Source organism: Brachypodium distachyon, chromosome 4, assembly GCF_000005505.3.
Source record: "Brachypodium distachyon strain Bd21 chromosome 4, Brachypodium_distachyon_v3.0, whole genome shotgun sequence".
NCBI classification, from domain to species: domain Eukaryota; kingdom Viridiplantae; phylum Streptophyta; class Magnoliopsida; order Poales; family Poaceae; genus Brachypodium; species Brachypodium distachyon.
This window is the reverse complement of record NC_016134.3, coordinates 24,908,682-24,927,581: the sequence shown is the minus strand read 5'-3', so window position 1 is coordinate 24,927,581 and position 18,900 is coordinate 24,908,682. Positions and strand designations below refer to the sequence as shown.

The window sequence follows — 18,900 nt, the reverse complement described above, 5'->3', positions numbered from 1 at the left end:
AAGATGGATCTGGTGGAGGAGAAGATGGAGCCGGTGGAGAAGGTGGAGCTGGTGGAGGTGAGGTTGAAGCATGTGGTGATAAAGGTAGATCTGGTGGTGATTGATCAGGAATGGACTCATCGAAAGAGAAGATAGGTGGAAGTGAAAGAAAGGAGGTGGACTCCAAGGAGGTGGAAGATGATGGCCAAGTGGAAGAAGAATAGAAGAAGGGTTGATCCTCAGCAAAAGTGACATCTCGAGAAAACCGAATGCGACGAGCAGAAGGATCATAGCAACGATCACCCTTGTGCTCAAGACTGTATCCAAGAAAAACACACTGAACAGGTTGTGCAGTCAACTTGGTACGCTCACGTGGTGCTAAAAGAACGTAACAATACAACCAAAAACACGGAGATGGTCATATGTAGGAGGAGAACCAAACAAAACCTCACCAGGACACTTGCCCTAAAGACGGGAAGAAGGCTGCATATTGATGAGATACACAGCCGTAGAGATAGGTTCACCCCAAAACTGAGTAGGGACGAAGGAAGAAATCAGAAGAGTACGAGGTGTCTCAATAACATGACGATGCTTACGCTCTACTGAGCATGAGCACCTGGACATGGAAGCTGAGGAAGAGTACCCTCGGAAGAGAGAAATTCGCGAAAAGCTACAGATAGATACTCCCCTCCCTAGAGTCAGAACGAAAAAAATGGATAGCACAAGAGAATTGTATATAGACCATACGTGCAAAAGCCTGATATATGGAAATCAGTTGAGAACGATGCTTCATGGAATAGACCCAAGTATACCGAGAATGATCATCAACAAAGATGACATAATGTTTATGGCCACCCTTTGAAACAAAAAGAGAGGGGGCCCATACATCTGAATGTACTAAATCAAAAGGGCGACTAGAACAAGTGGTGCTGGAAGGATATGGAAGTTGTACCTGTTTCCCTAGCTTACAACCCTTACAATGAAAACTAGTGTCAACGGAAACACGACCCAAAACACCTTGCTGAATAAGAGTAGATAAACGAAAACCACATAAATGACCTAAACGATGATGCCACTGGGCAAATGAAAAGGGCGAACTCGAGAGAGATTTAGTAGAGAAAAACACGGACTAAGCAAAAGGTGGAGGGAGGTGTAAGGTGTCAAGGACATAGAGGGATGTGGATCCTCTACGACGATGGCCAGTTCCAATGATCCTCTTGCTCTGACGATCCTGCACATAGCAGGAGATGTCATCAAATCCAATAAAATAATTCTTCTCAGCCAACTGACCAACGGACATGAGATTCATTGAGAGCTTAGGAGCCAAGGACACATCTGAAACTGCAAACTGAGATGTGGACAGAGTCCCCTTATGAGTGACCTTGCATGGAGTACCATCACCTGTATGAACGAACATACCATCCGCAATGGGTCGACATGACGTAAGGCAAGAGCTATCAGATCTCACATGGAAAGAAGCCCCAGAGTCCAACACCCAAGGAATGGTAACACTTGACACTGAACATGATGAAACATGATTGCCAACTGATCCATCAAATGATGCTTGTAACTGCCGCAGTTGGGTCTGAAGATTGCTAAGCTGGTTCTGAAATTGGGTCAATAGAGTTCCAAAATATTGTGAACTGGTGGGAGCCGAAATGGAAACAACATCATCAACTCCATCACACAAGGAAGGACAAAGACCAAGCAGACCTTCAGAATTCATGATGTACAGCCAAACAGCAAGGAAAGACACAACACTAGCACGACAGCGGGAGCAGCCAACATCTCATCCGAACAACTCAGCACACAAGTAAAGACCTCCAACTTCTCTGCTCGTAACCAGCACACATACTACAATAGCAAGCTCACTCGAACTCTGCCAAGGCACACAGCAGCATAATCCACCTTAGACTTGTGCAGGAACAGACCGAACTACAGGAACAAACCAAATAACCCTGCGTCTACACACAAGAATAGAGCAAGGATGAAGGAGAGCAAGTAGGCCAGCAGCAGAGGAAGGGGATCTAGAGGAGGCGGAGGGCAAGCAGACCCTGCAGACTAGTAGTAGAGGAAAGGGAACCAGTGGAGGCAGAGATTGAGTAGAGAAGCAGCAAGGGAAGCGGAGCAAAGCAAAAGCAGTAGCAGGGGATGCGGAGGCAGAGCAGAGTAGCAGCAGCAGGTGACGTGAAGGTAGAGATGCAGGGGAAATCGAGGCCAACCTGGACTCTTGCGGTCAGCAACGACGGGAGCAGCGGCCGGCGATTCGCCGGCGGCGGCCAGGTGGGGTAAGCTACAGAGATGGCTAGAGCTCTAATACCATGTCAATATGCCAAATGATCTCTAGTGATCAACATGTCATCTACATAGAGCAAAAGAAGCGTACGACCACGCTCAGATGTATGAATGAAGAGTGCAGTGTCATGCTCACTAGGAGAAAAGCCAGCAGCTTGAACCATAGAAGTGAACCGCTCAAACCAAGCATGAGGGGCTTGCTTGAGCCCATAAAGAGCTTTTCGAAGGCGATAGACATGACCCAGTGGAACCTCAACACCAGGAGGTGGCTGCATATAAACTTCCTCATGTAGATCACCATGAAGGAAAGCATTCTTCACATAGACAAGGTGACCCATTGTCCCCTATGTTATTTAATCTGGCAGATCAGGTGTTAACTAAGATGGTTTTGTAGGACAAAATAATAATTTGTTTGTTGGTCTTGCTAGTGATCTAATAGATCAGGACTGTTATTTTCCTTCAACATGATGAGGACTAAGCTGTGAATATGAAGTTATTATGCATGTTTAAGCTAATGTATGGTCTTAAAATCAATTTTCTGAGGAGTGAGGTGTTTATTATTGGTGGGGATAACAACATTACGGAACATTATGCCTCCTTGTTTGGTTGTTAGATTGGTACCCTAGCTTTGAAATATCTTGGGGTTCCTGTTACCTTTGTTCCACTCAAAAACAAAGATTGGGATTTTCTAGATGCTAAATTCATGAAAAGACTTGAAGCCTAGAAAAGCTGCAGTTTTCTTTGGGTTGGAAAACTTTTCTTTTAAATGCCTGTCTTTCTAACTTACCTTCCTATCACATGTCTATGTTTCTTTGGACAAGCATGGAAGAAAGTTTCATTGGCAAGGAAACAGTGAGAGGAAAAAATATCACCTAGTCAAGTGGGCCAGGGTTTGTATGTCAAAGGGGAAGGGTGGTCTTGGAGTTAAAGATTTAAGGAAGCAAAATAAGACTTCTTTGTAAATGGTGGTGAAGGTTGGATAATGAACAAGGATTGTGGCAAACTCTGATCAGGAGGAAATATTGAGTAATGAGGCTGTACCTACTGTTAAGATGAGACATCAAGATTCCCCTAGTTGGAAAGCCCTACTGAAAGTGAAGGATTTCTACCTTGCTAGAAGAAAGATTAGGCTGGGTAATGCTGATCAGATGAGATTGTGGGAGGACTGTTGGGATGGTGAGAATGGACCTCTGTCTATTCAATTCCCTGATTTATATAGTATTTGCTTGTCTCCTAATATTACTATCAAAGCTTTTATTCATACTGGCTTTAATCTGGGTTTTAGGCGACAATTGAATCCTATCTTGGTTGATAACTGGAGTTCAATAAGAAACAGAGTTGCGGCTCTGAACTTGTCTTTTGATGCTGATTCCGTGGTTTGGGTACATGAGCATTCTGGACGTTTTACTATTAAGTCCCTTTACAGATGGCTTGAAAGAAATGTGCATGGTGCCCATAACAAGTGGATTTGGCGTGCTAAAATTTCTCTGAAAATTCAGATCTTCTTGTTGTTGTTATTTCAGGATGCTGTGTTGACTAGAGATTGCATGCACAGGAAAAATTGGTAGGGGACTCCTCTCTACTCTTTTTGTGGTAAAACTGAGACTGCCAGACATTTAATTTTCTCTTGTTCTACTGTTAAAGTGGTTTGGGGTGTGGTTGGTTCACTTTTTGGAACCTCAATGGCAGTTTTTTTCCTGCATACATGCTCTTTTGCCTCGAAGGAAAAGGTTCTTTGTTGTAGGTTTGGCTGCTGCTACTTGGGCAATCTGGAAGTGCCGCAATCGTGTTACTTTTGAAAATTACAAACTCAAGTGCCTTTGAAATGGTTTTTGCTATGAGTGCCTTTCTTTTTTCTTGGGCAGGTTTGCATAAAGGGAATGATGCTGAAGCACTGAAGGAAGGAGCCGAGAAACTCATTCACAATGCACAGGAGCTCATGCGTGCTCTGCAAGAAGGAAGCCAGGCGCCTGGTGTCAATGCTCCAAGTCTTCCAGCTATCTGATGCTGCGTTGTGCTCTTTGATGTTCTGGTGGCCTTAATTGTTTTGTTTTGGCTCTACTTCGTTTGCCCGTCTACTAATGGGATCTGTAATTTTGAGAACTCTTAAATTCTTGTGTTAGGTCAGTAGTTAGGCACAGGTTTTTGTCCTGTAGTCAGCGTTTTGATTGCGAGCGCTGTCAGCGGGTTTCCTGCCCACGTATTAGGCTCCTTTGTTTTCCTCCCCTGTTTCACTTTCCTGATGTCATGGACAATGTATTTCCGTTATGCAAGTAATGGAAAGAGGCGAGGAGCCCGGGTGTTAGCTGCTACGGGCGACCGCATTCGTTTTCAGCACGCGACTACACTCGTTTTGACGTCAGTGCGGGGTTGCACATACCATGTAGCTGGTTCTTTCGAGATCAACTTTTGACACGTCAGGTCATTTCGTGCCAGTCCAACAATTTTTTTCCGATTCTGTACACATCAGTAAAAACAATCAGTGCATGCATCACGAGACTTCATGAGCTCAAAAGAGACTTGGAAAACTTTGATAAAACCACACAGCATATGTGGCTGTTGTTTTTAAACCAACTCATACTTATGACATGTAAACTAAATATTTTGGACAAAACCTACCACCCGCAAATTGCAACCCATGCTGAATACAAATGACTGACCTAATGAACATAAATAGCCGTGTCAATCTATTTTGGTCAAAATCTACCACTACAACCCCTAATTACCTGCACTCCAAACAAAACTATACCAGCTCCATTTAGAATGACCGCACACAAATCTTATCTCCATGTCTCCTCTAGTGAACAGAAATTGCCACCCGCTGAATACAAACTGCCATCGCTAATGAAAACAAATAACCATGCATGTACATCAATTTCGATCAAAATCTACAACCGCATCCCGCATCTTCCGCACTCCGGTTCAAGCTACCACCTCCATTCAGAACAACCCAACATGAACCATCTATCCATTTCATCCCTGATGAACATAAATTGATACCTTGAATGAACAAGTTACCACCCTAGTGAATACAGATTGCCACACGGACTAAACACAAATTGTCCCCAAGTGAAGACTAATTCTCACCATAGTGAATACAAATTTCCATTCAAAAGAGCAAAAGTTACCATTACCCCGTGACTACAAATTGCCACCCTGGTGAATACGAACTGCCACTCACACTGAATACATATTGCCGCCCATAATGAATACAAATTCCATCTGAAAGAACATAAATTAGCATTCCCTAGAGAATACATATTTCCACCCGTAGTGAATACTAATTGCCACCCTAATGAACAAAAATAACGACCTTCATCAATAAATCCAGTAAAAATTTACCCACCACTCCATCCCACATCTCCTCCACTCCAAATCGAACTACCACATTCGCTCAAAACGACCTCACACAAAACCCTAACAAAACACAAATTGCCACCCGTAATGAATACAACTTGCCATGTCCAACTATTTCGGTCAAACTCTACCATCCAGCACCGTATCCACACCTCCTCCACTCCAATCAGGCTACCACCTCCATTCAAAACAATCCAACACAAATCATATCTGCATGCCATCACTAATGGACACAAATTGCCATCCGCGATTAAAAAAGAATTATTGTCGCCTGTAATGAACATAAATAATCATGATCATCCATTTCGGTCCAAATCTAGCACCACAACCACACCTTGCATGTCTTCCACTGAAAATCGAGCTACCACAACCATTGAAAACGACTGCACGCAAAACTCTCACGGCAAGTATCCCCCCGCTACAACACGACAATCCACCGGACACAACCATGGACGAAAATCGATAGGGAAGGTTGATTCATACCTCACCTGGCGACATACGGTGAGGGCCAGTTCGGCAACCCTCCACTCTATGAAATCTGCCATCTCCGCTCTCAATTCTCAAATCGTTACTTCTCAGTCTAAATCTGGACAGTGTGCTAACAAGCTAACTAGCTGAACTACAACGGCTACAACTCAAGTGAGCAGACTCAGGGCTGCTCCCGGCGCCTTATTTTTCTACTGACGAAACTGAATGTTCTGACGGAAATCCGACGACGTCCGGCGACAGGATTACAGCAACAGTGCTATCATCTTTGACCTTTGGTCCTGCATGGCTGCATCTTCTTCGACCTCCCGTCCAATATCAGCTTGAGGTGCACCCTGCCTGTAGCCGAAACCTCCTCCCTCCCGCTCCCCCTCCTCTCACCGGCGTCCGCAGAGACATGGCTGCGCCGTTCGTGCTCCCCTCGAGCTTGTGGGATCTTGAGCGGGACCGGCCGAACGGACGAAGGGGAGTCTTCGCTGGGCTGTAGCTTGTGGCGGCACCGGGGACGGCTCGCGCCGGCAGCTCTGGGGCGGCGACGTGGATGCTTCGGGGCGGCGGCAGGAACGGCGCGTGGCCGCAATGGGGAAGGCTCGGGCGGAGGCGCTGCAGGGCGGCGGCTGGAACGGCTCGGGCGGCGGCGGCGCGTGCGGTGGCTGGAACTGCATCGGCAGAACGGGCAAGAGGAAGTTGATTGGGTGGAGACAGAACAGGCGTCGCGCAGTGAGACGAACGAGAGAACGTTCTCCTGTTATAATTCCCGAAAAAAAAAGGTGACGAACGTGTATACGGCAAGTCGGCATTCCCGGCTTGTAATCGAATAGCTTCCTCCTGAATAAATGCATCGGCGACCTTCAGTTCTCCTCTTATCTTCCTTCTCAATCTAGTGTCAACATATGGTCTGACAGACCATGGTTCGGCATAAAAAAGAATTGTTTTGTGAGGAGAGCATGCCATTGGGCGTCCATTAAAAAGAAAAAATCTCAGCATGTCTTGATGCTTTCAGAGACTCTTATTGTCCTAGCTTGGAGTTACCTTCCCAGAAGTGAAGAAAAGAGTACTGTATTTAGTAGGTATTACTTAGAAAAATCATGAATCGAGGTGAATAAGAAGAAGAACGCATGAAGGTCAAGTGGTGCATACTCTCTCCTTCTAAAGTATAATGTACAACTATTGTTGACTGTCCATTTCAAAATTTGACTAAAATTATAAAAATATCAACATGTATAATGTCAGACCAGGATATACAATATGAGAATATATTTCGTAATGGAAGATCAAATGTTGGCATCTCAAACTTATAAAAGTTTGACGGTCAACGAAAATTATGCACGTATTTTATTTGAAGGACACATACTTGTACACTCACTATCATCCTAAATGTAAGACGCTTTCCTAGCCTAAATTCTTGCATTTAGAAACACTGGGAGTATTTTAGAACAGATGAAGTGTATAATACAAAGTCGATGTGAACATTGCAGCTTAACGAAACCTTCAACGAGAAAACCATGGACGCGCAAGTTCCTCTGCCCCTGATGCTTCTACGGCTCGTCTTCCTCCTCTGCTTCTTCTCCACTCTGCCACGCTACTGCCGCCGTCTCTTCTCCGTCGAGGCTGCTGCTCCGACGCTGGTCTCCAGCCTCCCGGGCTTCGACGGCGCCCTCCCTTTCCGCCTAGAGACCGGGTAATTCATTCTTCAGTCAGACACTTGATACAATATCACGTCTTTGGAATTCTGATAACATCGCTTTGTGCATTCGTTTATAATTGTCAGCTCCTTTTTAACTGATCCTTTGGCAGGTATGTCGCCGTGGACGAGGAGAACGGCTCGGAGCTGTTCTACTACTTCATCGAGTCGGAGGGCAACCCGCGGCGCGACCCGGTGATCCTTTGGCTCACCGGCGGCGACCGCTGCACCGTGCTCAGCGGTTTGTTTTTCGAGATAGGTCAGTAGTAATTCCATTATTGACTTCCCCAGACTTAACTATCTGTCTCCCATGCCACTTCTAGAGCTACATACTCGCAATTGCTTGCTTGCTTTTCCCAGGCCCGTTGAAATTCGTCGTCGAGCCCTTCAATGGAGGCATACCACGGCTGCGGTACCATCCCTACTCCTGGACAAAGGCGGCGAGTGTCCTGTTCGTCGATTCGCCGGTCGGTGCCGGGTTCTCCTTCTCCAAGAAACCAGAAGGCTATGATGTTGGAGATGTGTCTGCTTCTCTGCAGCTCAGAAAGTTCATCACCAAGGTATAGTCTACTGTTTTTGTGAGATTCTGAGAAAATGGTTGCGTTTTATTCATTGCTTAGTTGATACCTTTTGTGTTTATTGATCGTTTGGATCAGTGGTTCTCTGAGCATCAAGATTTCCTCGTGAATCCTTTCTACGTCGGTGGAGACTCCTACGGTGGAAAGATCGCTCCATTCCTCATGCAGAAGATCTCAGAAGGTATTATCACTATGGCAGCGCTTATTGTTATTTTTATACTACTCTGTACTTCTGTTTCTGAATTTTAAACTTGTTAACATTTGATCAAACTTATAAAAAAGCTGTATTAGTACCTATAACATCAAATAAGTATATTAAGAAAATATATATCATGACTGATTTAGAAAAACTAATTTAGAGTTATAAACGTTGGTAGATTTTTCTAATTTTTTTAATCAAATTTTAAGATGTTTGAGTTTGACCAAGTTCAAAGCTAGAACATCTTATATTTAGGAACGGAGTAAGTACATTTTTATGTAATCACACACTTTACTAATTTAAGCTGGTTTCTTTAAAAGAAATTAAGGTGTTTGTGGAAAGGTGGATATTAATTCATGCTATTTTCAGATATTGAAGCTGAACTGAGGCCGACTATTAATCTTAAGGTACTATGACATCATACAATATACATTAAGCTACAAGTATTGATGTAGTGACAATTACAGTGTCATTATCTTAATTTGACAACAGTTTATGTAATGATATAAGAAATGGTCAGGGCTACCTTGTGGGTAACCCGGGTACAGGTGAACGCATTGATACTGAATCTAGAGTGCCTTTTCTTCATGGAATGGGAATAATTTCAGATCAACTGTACGAGGTGATTAATTAAGTCCCTTTACAGATGGCTTGAAAGAAATGTGCATGGTGCCCATAACAAGTGGATTTGGCGTGCTAAAATTTCTCTGAAAATTCAGATCTTCTTGTTGTTGTTATTTCAGGATGCTATGTTGACTAGAGATTGCATGCACAGGAAAAATTGGTAGGGGACTCCTCTCTACTCTTTTTGTGGTAAAACTGAGACTGCCAGACATTTAATTTTCTCTTGTTCTACTGTTAAAGTGGTTTGGGGTGTGGTTGGTTCACTTTTTGGAACCTCAATGGCAGTTTTTTTCCTGCATACATGCTCTTTTGCCTCGAAGGAAAAGGTTCTTTGTTGTAGGTTTGGCTGCTGCTACTTGGGCAATCTGGAAGTGCCGCAATCGTGTTACTTTTGAAAATTACAAACTCAAGTGCCTTTGAAATGGTTTTTGCTATGAGTGCCTTTCTTTTTTCTTGGGCAGGTTTGCATAAAGGGAATGATGCTGAAGCACTGAAGGAAGGAGCCGAGAAACTCATTCACAATGCACAGGAGCTCATGCGTGCTCTGCAAGAAGGAAGCCAGGCGCCTGGTGTCAATGCTCCAAGTCTTCCAGCTATCTGATGCTGCGTTGTGCTCTTTGATGTTCTGGTGGCCTTAATTGTTTCGTTTTGGCTCTACTTCGTTTGCCCGTCTACTAATGGGATCTGTAATTTTGAGAACTCTTAAATTCTTGTGTTAGGTCAGTAGTTAGGCACAGGTTTTTGTCCTGTAGTCAGCGTTTTGATTGCGAGCGCTGTCAGCGGGTTTCCTGCCCACGTATTAGGCTCCTTTGTTTTCCTCCCCTGTTTCACTTTCCTGATGTCATGGACAATGTATTTCCGTTATGCAAGTAATGGAAAGAGGCGAGGAGCCCGGGTGTTAGCTGCTACGGGCGACCGCATTCGTTTTCAGCACGCGACTACACTCGTTTTGACGTCAGTGCGGGGTTGCACATACCATGTAGCTGGTTCTTTCGAGATCAACTTTTGACACGTCAGGTCATTTCGTGCCAGTCCAACAATTTTTTTCCGATTCTGTACACATCAGTAAAAACAATCAGTGCATGCATCACGAGACTTCATGAGCTCAAAAGAGACTTGGAAAACTTTGATAAAACCACACAGCATATGTGGCTGTTGTTTTTAAACCAACTCATACTTATGACATGTAAACTAAATATTTTGGACAAAACCTACCACCCGCAAATTGCAACCCATGCTGAATACAAATGACTGACCTAATGAACATAAATAGCCGTGTCAATCTATTTTGGTCAAAATCTACCACTACAACCCCTAATTACCTGCACTCCAAACAAAACTATACCAGCTCCATTTAGAATGACCGCACACAAATCTTATCTCCATGTCTCCTCTAGTGAACAGAAATTGCCACCCGCTGAATACAAACTGCCATCGCTAATGAAAACAAATAACCATGCATGTACATCAATTTCGATCAAAATCTACAACCGCATCCCGCATCTTCCGCACTCCGGTTCAAGCTACCACCTCCATTCAGAACAACCCAACATGAACCATCTATCCATTTCATCCCTGATGAACATAAATTGATACCTTGAATGAACAAGTTACCACCCTAGTGAATACAGATTGCCACACGGACTAAACACAAATTGTCCCCAAGTGAAGACTAATTCTCACCATAGTGAATACAAATTTCCATTCAAAAGAGCAAAAGTTACCATTACCCCGTGACTACAAATTGCCACCCTGGTGAATACGAACTGCCACTCACACTGAATACATATTGCCGCCCATAATGAATACAAATTCCATCTGAAAGAACATAAATTAGCATTCCCTAGAGAATACATATTTCCACCCGTAGTGAATACTAATTGCCACCCTAATGAACAAAAATAACGACCTTCATCAATAAATCCAGTAAAAATTTACCCACCACTCCATCCCACATCTCCTCCACTCCAAATCGAACTACCACATTCGCTCAAAACGACCTCACACAAAACCCTAACAAAACACAAATTGCCACCCGTAATGAATACAACTTGCCATGTCCAACTATTTCGGTCAAACTCTACCATCCAGCACCGTATCCACACCTCCTCCACTCCAATCAGGCTACCACCTCCATTCAAAACAATCCAACACAAATCATATCTGCATGCCATCACTAATGGACACAAATTGCCATCCGCGATTAAAAAAGAATTATTGTCGCCTGTAATGAACATAAATAATCATGATCATCCATTTCGGTCCAAATCTAGCACCACAACCACACCTTGCATGTCTTCCACTGAAAATCGAGCTACCACAACCATTGAAAACGACTGCACGCAAAACTCTCACGGCAAGTATCCCCCCGCTACAACACGACAATCCACCGGACACAACCATGGACGAAAATCGATAGGGAAGGTTGATTCATACCTCACCTGGCGACATACGGTGAGGGCCAGTTCGGCAACCCTCCACTCTATGAAATCTGCCATCTCCGCTCTCAATTCTCAAATCGTTACTTCTCAGTCTAAATCTGGACAGTGTGCTAACAAGCTAACTAGCTGAACTACAACGGCTACAACTCAAGTGAGCAGACTCAGGGCTGCTCCCGGCGCCTTATTTTTCTACTGACGAAACTGAATGTTCTGACGGAAATCCGACGACGTCCGGCGACAGGATTACAGCAACAGTGCTATCATCTTTGACCTTTGGTCCTGCATGGCTGCATCTTCTTCGACCTCCCGTCCAATATCAGCTTGAGGTGCACCCTGCCTGTAGCCGAAACCTCCTCCCTCCCGCTCCCCCTCCTCTCACCGGCGTCCGCAGAGACATGGCTGCGCCGTTCGTGCTCCCCTCGAGCTTGTGGGATCTTGAGCGGGACCGGCCGAACGGACGAAGGGGAGTCTTCGCTGGGCTGTAGCTTGTGGCGGCACCGGGGACGGCTCGCGCCGGCAGCTCTGGGGCGGCGACGTGGATGCTTCGGGGCGGCGGCAGGAACGGCGCGTGGCCGCAATGGGGAAGGCTCGGGCGGAGGCGCTGCAGGGCGGCGGCTGGAACGGCTCGGGCGGCGGCGGCGCGTGCGGTGGCTGGAACTGCATCGGCAGAACGGGCAAGAGGAAGTTGATTGGGTGGAGACAGAACAGGCGTCGCGCAGTGAGACGAACGAGAGAACGTTCTCCTGTTATAATTCCCGAAAAAAAAAGGTGACGAACGTGTATACGGCAAGTCGGCATTCCCGGCTTGTAATCGAATAGCTTCCTCCTGAATAAATGCATCGGCGACCTTCAGTTCTCCTCTTATCTTCCTTCTCAATCTAGTGTCAACATATGGTCTGACAGACCATGGTTCGGCATAAAAAAGAATTGTTTTGTGAGGAGAGCATGCCATTGGGCGTCCATTAAAAAGAAAAAATCTCAGCATGTCTTGATGCTTTCAGAGACTCTTATTGTCCTAGCTTGGAGTTACCTTCCCAGAAGTGAAGAAAAGAGTACTGTATTTAGTAGGTATTACTTAGAAAAATCATGAATCGAGGTGAATAAGAAGAAGAACGCATGAAGGTCAAGTGGTGCATACTCTCTCCTTCTAAAGTATAATGTACAACTATTGTTGACTGTCCATTTCAAAATTTGACTAAAATTATAAAAATATCAACATGTATAATGTCAGACCAGGATATACAATATGAGAATATATTTCGTAATGGAAGATCAAATGTTGGCATCTCAAACTTATAAAAGTTTGACGGTCAACGAAAATTATGCACGTATTTTATTTGAAGGACACATACTTGTACACTCACTATCATCCTAAATGTAAGACGCTTTCCTAGCCTAAATTCTTGCATTTAGAAACACTGGGAGTATTTTAGAACAGATGAAGTGTATAATACAAAGTCGATGTGAACATTGCAGCTTAACGAAACCTTCAACGAGAAAACCATGGACGCGCAAGTTCCTCTGCCCCTGATGCTTCTACGGCTCGTCTTCCTCCTCTGCTTCTTCTCCACTCTGCCACGCTACTGCCGCCGTCTCTTCTCCGTCGAGGCTGCTGCTCCGACGCTGGTCTCCAGCCTCCCGGGCTTCGACGGCGCCCTCCCTTTCCGCCTAGAGACCGGGTAATTCATTCTTCAGTCAGACACTTGATACAATATCACGTCTTTGGAATTCTGATAACATCGCTTTGTGCATTCGTTTATAATTGTCAGCTCCTTTTTAACTGATCCTTTGGCAGGTATGTCGCCGTGGACGAGGAGAACGGCTCGGAGCTGTTCTACTACTTCATCGAGTCGGAGGGCAACCCGCGGCGCGACCCGGTGATCCTTTGGCTCACCGGCGGCGACCGCTGCACCGTGCTCAGCGGTTTGTTTTTCGAGATAGGTCAGTAGTAATTCCATTATTGACTTCCCCAGACTTAACTATCTGTCTCCCATGCCACTTCTAGAGCTACATACTCGCAATTGCTTGCTTGCTTTTCCCAGGCCCGTTGAAATTCGTCGTCGAGCCCTTCAATGGAGGCATACCACGGCTGCGGTACCATCCCTACTCCTGGACAAAGGCGGCGAGTGTCCTGTTCGTCGATTCGCCGGTCGGTGCCGGGTTCTCCTTCTCCAAGAAACCAGAAGGCTATGATGTTGGAGATGTGTCTGCTTCTCTGCAGCTCAGAAAGTTCATCACCAAGGTATAGTCTACTGTTTTTGTGAGATTCTGAGAAAATGGTTGCGTTTTATTCATTGCTTAGTTGATACCTTTTGTGTTTATTGATCGTTTGGATCAGTGGTTCTCTGAGCATCAAGATTTCCTCGTGAATCCTTTCTACGTCGGTGGAGACTCCTACGGTGGAAAGATCGCTCCATTCCTCATGCAGAAGATCTCAGAAGGTATTATCACTATGGCAGCGCTTATTGTTATTTTTATACTACTCTGTACTTCTGTTTCTGAATTTTAAACTTGTTAACATTTGATCAAACTTATAAAAAAGCTGTATTAGTACCTATAACATCAAATAAGTATATTAAGAAAATATATATCATGACTGATTTAGAAAAACTAATTTAGAGTTATAAACGTTGGTAGATTTTTCTAATTTTTTTAATCAAATTTTAAGATGTTTGAGTTTGACCAAGTTCAAAGCTAGAACATCTTATATTTAGGAACGGAGTAAGTACATTTTTATGTAATCACACACTTTACTAATTTAAGCTGGTTTCTTTAAAAGAAATTAAGGTGTTTGTGGAAAGGTGGATATTAATTCATGCTATTTTCAGATATTGAAGCTGAACTGAGGCCGACTATTAATCTTAAGGTACTATGACATCATACAATATACATTAAGCTACAAGTATTGATGTAGTGACAATTACAGTGTCATTATCTTAATTTGACAACAGTTTATGTAATGATATAAGAAATGGTCAGGGCTACCTTGTGGGTAACCCGGGTACAGGTGAACGCATTGATACTGAATCTAGAGTGCCTTTTCTTCATGGAATGGGAATAATTTCAGATCAACTGTACGAGGTGATTAATTAGGCACAACTTATCTCTTGATCAATCACCTATTCACTTGTAGTCAACTGCTTAACATTCTCTGACATATATGAAGTTAATTAATTCAATGTCCATGTGCTTGCATGTGATTTCATCGATCCTAAGGCGATTATGGAGCACTGCGAAGGGGAAGACTTTGCCAACCCCAAGAAGGCACTCTGTGCACAATCTTTGGACAAGTTCAACAGAGTAAGGATACAACTAACTGAACTTTCGCCTTCTAAATTTGTGTATGTATTAAGTGAAAAATGTGAAGAAACTGCTATGTTCCAATTAAAGTTCCTGTATCGAGCATGCCATACTCTGCTGTGTCTCTTGTATAACTAATTGATTTGTGATTCCTTCGTCAAAATCAAAAGGTTTGATTTGTGATTCTGGTTCATCCTTCATATGTTATCTTGCTATTGAAACAACAAAATTATGTTTCATTGCAGCTGTTTCAAGAAATTCAGGAGGGACATATTCTGTATAAGAAGTGCATCTTTATTTCGCCCAGACCAAACGATTGGACAACAGAGAGAAAGATACTGAAGGAGGAACCTGCTGGAGTATTGAAACATCAACCTCCTCGTCCCCCTCTGGATTGCCTAGTACGTCCATCTTAATCAAATCCATTGCTGAAAAATTAAAGTCACATTGTGCAATATAAAGAGATCGAACTAAAATAAATCGACTGCACACTATTTGGTTCAGGGTTAAGGGACGGATTAGAGATTTAACAAGCGAAACACCCTGGTCAGGATACATGAGTGTATATCTTACCAAGGCTAAAAAGGAAGTCTGACAAACACAAAGATCATTGACCGAGAATTAGACTAAAGCAGAGCAAAGAGTGTTGACTCAGTCACATGACAATTATAGTCTTCAAACACCTGCAATTAACTGTTTCTCATAAACGGATTAATAATTGTAGAAACCTGACATTGGATTCCAAAATGGCTCCGATAAAAAGGAAAAAATGAATTGGACAAGGGCGTATGCGTATCCGGAGGGTAGTTACAATAGAAATTGTTTAAAAAAAAATCCAACTTAGCTCTAGATCTAGTGTGGCTGTGTGGGTGTGATGGTGTGCATGTGGTGTATTTCAGTATTTGAGTGTGTCTTTGTAATCTGAAAAACAAAAATAGTTGGGTCGACATGACATAGTGCGGTACTTTTTTAGATTTAGTATCTTTTTGTGTTACCCATTATATATTCTCAATATATAATACATACTCCTAGATATTAAGCAACATATCTCGTACTTGGAGAATACCCAAAACAACCTAGCAGCTTATGAAGATGCTGCTACATCATAAAAAATCATAGTATAAAGTTTTTTCTGAATCGGCTTCAGTTTTATTTTTGATATACAGGACTATTGCAACTACCTGCTATATTTTTGGGCTAACAGCAACATCACTCAGGCAACCCTTGGGATCAAGAAGGTAAATTACTAATTTGCACCTCACGTTTTCCTACTTTTGTTATTTGTATGCACTGTTTAACCCTGCTCTTACATTTCTATACATACACCAATAACCTAGGGGAGCGTGGAGGAATGGGTGAGGTGCCATGATGGCGATTTACCTTATTCAAGAGACATCAAGAGTACCATAAAATACCATCGCAATATTACATCAAAAGGTTATCGTGCCTTGGTATATAGGTAATGCTGTTATGTTGAAAAGGTTATAGCTTAGAAAATTGCAGTTTTCTAATTTCTAACCTCTCATCTCTCTTGCTTCTACAGTGGAGACCATGATGCTATGGTACCCTTTGTGGGCACTCAGTCTTGGGTCAGATCGCTCAACTTCCCCGTTGTGGATGAATGGAGGGCTTGGTATCTCGATGGACAGTCCGCAGGGTACAAATTTTTCTATAAGACCTAAAATACTTCCATCGACCGATCAGAGGGAGTAGAGTATATACTCTGCTTTGGAGAACTCCACTGATATTTTCATATTTAATGTGTCTCCAGATTCACCATAACGTATGCAAATAACATGACATTTGCTACTGTAAAGGTACCAAGAAATCTATCTCTGCCTAACCGTATTTACATGAGAATCGTTGAACAATTCAAAACATAAGAGTTCTGTAATGCACCATATATATTATGGTATTATAGTCCTGAGACAAATATCGCTAAATTTAAATACAGGGCGGTGGACACACGGCGCCGGAGTATCAACCAGAGAGATGCCTTGCTATGCTCAGGCGTTGGATATCCGATGAACCCCTCTGACTAATGTGTTGGTAGGTCGCCACACACATGAAGTTGGATACAGAAAACGTGTGTCTATTCTATTCCACAGGCATGCCACTGAAGAAAACACAGATTTCAGAAACTTGTGTTTGGTCTATTTGATTTTGATCGTAAGACCACATGTTCCCGTCAGTAGGTCTGAAATTGTGAGTATATTTGCTGGTTGTTTCAGTCACTTCTCTTCTGTCTGTTATTTCTGTTTGAACTTTTACTTTTTACTTCTCATCAGAAATGATGGGGCTCACTTAATGCTTTTGAGGGGCTGAAACAGTTTGGGCCCGTCTCAGATCGAATAGCATATAAAAACAGGAGAAAACATCAGAATTCCCTCCCGGTCAAAAATGAATAAATCAGAATTCACTAAAAACCTGAAAGAAACATTTTTAGAGCCATGATTGTCACTGAAATTCCAGCTAAATTTTACATTGAACATGACAATTACCTTCATTACCAAGCTATTGCCTAAACTGCTGTTGCAATGCTCTGCAAGTTCTTCTTCAGTAGGAAACAGGACTCCCCTTCTAGTACTTGCATCTCTGATCCTCCGAGGTCCTGCATTGGGGAACAAGTTCATGGACTTGTGTGGGTGATTGATACGCTACTGCTACAAAAGCGCGCCCCTTCTACAGTAGTGCAGGTCGGTCGATGAATCCTAGATCTTCTCCTCTCCTCCATCTGAAGATCGATGTCCCCTTCGACATCCCTGATTCGTGCACTTGAGCATTGCCATCCTTCTCATTATCTCTTTCCCAAACATAGTTCGTATAAGTATCAACATTTGATCATTACAAAAATTTCACAGTAGAGATAATTCAAAGTGTCACCTGCGCAAATGTGCAAGCCACGATGCTAGCTTTTATTGATAATAATTTGAAACAACAGCATATGTGCAAGTCACAGGAAACAAAACGCCACGCGAATAAACAAGCCCATAACCATCGGCCATATGCTGCTGCGCGCACACTTTACTTCAGAACGTAAATCACTTGCAACGCCGGCTGACGGCGAAATCGGAAAGCGGAAATGACTTGGACACCACGCCTGCTTGGAACCTGAGATCGTCGCCATCGCGCTTAACATCGCTGACGCCTAGACTGCCTCCTATCGATTGGATCATCAGCTTGAAGCTCACCCCGCCCAGCTCGCTAATCAGCAAGGACTTGATGTTCCCGTGTATGATGCTTCTGTACCGGAGCGTTGAAGGAGCCGTCCGGGTGAAGGACATAATGTCGAACACCTTGCGGGAGGATGCCCGGCGGGAAGCCGTACTTCCCCAGCATCTCGTATGCCGTTGGACTTGGAGCCGTGGAGTTGCTCGTGGTGTTGGTGGCCGAAGAGGCCACTATGGAGGCTGCAGCCACGAGGAGGAGGAGGAAGAGCTGGTTCTTGGCCATGGCCGGTGCTGGTGAATGGTGATATCTTGTCGAAGAAATGTGCGGGGATGATTTAGCGGTCCGTAGATGTCCGTAGTAACGGCCTAGCTATATGGTGGAGACAATTAAAATCTGCCGGTTACACAGTTTAAAGACAATTAATCCATATTTTTATTGTGATTATCCAAATGACGACACATATAAAAGATATTTTACGGTGCCTTTTTTCTACAAACTTGGTTAAAACGTAATCACTCCGATCCATATTAATTGTTAAAATATTACATGTATTTAAACGTTTTTTAAGTATAGATACATCTATATTTGAGCAGAGGAAGTAAAAAAATTCTTACGTGGACAAAAATAAGATTTCTTACACATTTAGGAACAGAGATAATGTGTGTATCAACAAAATACAATAATATACTACTCCTTCGGTTTCTAAATATAAGATGTGCTTTAATCTTTCTCTAAGTCAGTTCAATCAAGTTTATAAAAAGAAAAATCCACCAACATTTTTAACTC

At 43.4% G+C, this 18,900-nt stretch overlaps 2 protein-coding genes and 1 long non-coding RNA gene across 8 annotated transcripts; all 3 read left to right on the top strand.

Moving 5' to 3' along the window:
• The first annotated feature begins 3,791 nt into the window (after positions 1–3,791).
• Positions 3,792–4,640, top strand: LOC112272401. The gene is made up of 2 exons (XR_002966147.1): positions 3,792–3,838; positions 4,140–4,640. It is a non-coding gene; the product is annotated as an uncharacterized LOC112272401 (long non-coding RNA).
• A 2,940-nt stretch (positions 4,641–7,580) lies between these two features.
• On the top strand, positions 7,581–14,815 carry LOC112272397 (serine carboxypeptidase-like 18). 6 transcript variants are annotated; one of them, XR_002966138.1, is made up of 8 exons: positions 7,581–7,798; positions 7,915–8,060; positions 8,162–8,361; positions 8,458–8,560; positions 8,948–8,985; positions 9,089–9,200; positions 9,322–9,362; positions 9,664–10,135. XR_002966138.1 is itself a non-coding variant. In XM_024463061.1 (8 exons), exons 1-8 carry the CDS (start codon positions 7,623–7,625, stop codon positions 9,671–9,673), a joined length of 816 nt encoding a protein of 271 aa, XP_024318829.1. In that variant the 5' UTR covers positions 7,581–7,622; the 3' UTR covers positions 9,674–10,108. The 6 variants fall into 6 exon arrangements, 4 of the variants coding, with proteins under 4 accessions (XP_024318829.1, XP_024318830.1, XP_024318831.1 ...); XM_024463061.1 differs by having other exon boundaries at positions 9,099–9,200; positions 9,664–10,108; XM_024463062.1 differs by having other exon boundaries at positions 9,099–9,200; positions 9,322–9,391; positions 9,664–10,108.
• On the top strand, positions 13,105–17,195 carry LOC100825866 (serine carboxypeptidase-like 19). The gene is made up of 13 exons (XM_003577620.2): positions 13,105–13,322; positions 13,439–13,584; positions 13,686–13,885; positions 13,982–14,084; positions 14,472–14,509; positions 14,623–14,724; positions 14,860–14,943; positions 15,189–15,344; positions 16,110–16,181; positions 16,281–16,402; positions 16,487–16,600; positions 16,715–16,760; positions 16,898–17,195. Exons 1-13 carry the CDS (start codon positions 13,147–13,149, stop codon positions 16,979–16,981), a joined length of 1,443 nt encoding a protein of 480 aa, XP_003577668.1. The 5' UTR covers positions 13,105–13,146; the 3' UTR covers positions 16,982–17,195.
• The last annotated feature ends 1,705 nt before the right edge of the window (positions 17,196–18,900 follow it).

What these genes read in the sequence shown, in the direction of transcription:
- LOC112272397 (XM_024463061.1), top strand. Translation starts at nt 7,623, where the DNA reads ATGGACGCGCAAGTTCCTCTGCCCCTGATGCTTCTACGGCTCGTCTTC. An exon ending in CGGTTTGTTTTTCGAGATAG is followed by an intron (nt 8,061 to 8,161) that starts GTCAGTAGTAAT and finishes TGCTTTTCCCAG; the next exon opens with GCCCGTTGAAATTCGTCGTC. An exon ending in TTTCAGATCAACTGTACGAG is followed by an intron (nt 9,201 to 9,321) that starts GTGATTAATTAA and finishes TTGTTATTTCAG; the next exon opens with GATGCTATGTTGACTAGAGA.
- LOC100825866 (XM_003577620.2), top strand. Translation starts at nt 13,147, where the DNA reads ATGGACGCGCAAGTTCCTCTGCCCCTGATGCTTCTACGGCTCGTCTTC. An exon ending in GGCCGACTATTAATCTTAAG is followed by an intron (nt 14,510 to 14,622) that starts GTACTATGACAT and finishes AGAAATGGTCAG; the next exon opens with GGCTACCTTGTGGGTAACCC. An exon ending in TATCGTGCCTTGGTATATAG is followed by an intron (nt 16,403 to 16,486) that starts GTAATGCTGTTA and finishes TTGCTTCTACAG; the next exon opens with TGGAGACCATGATGCTATGG.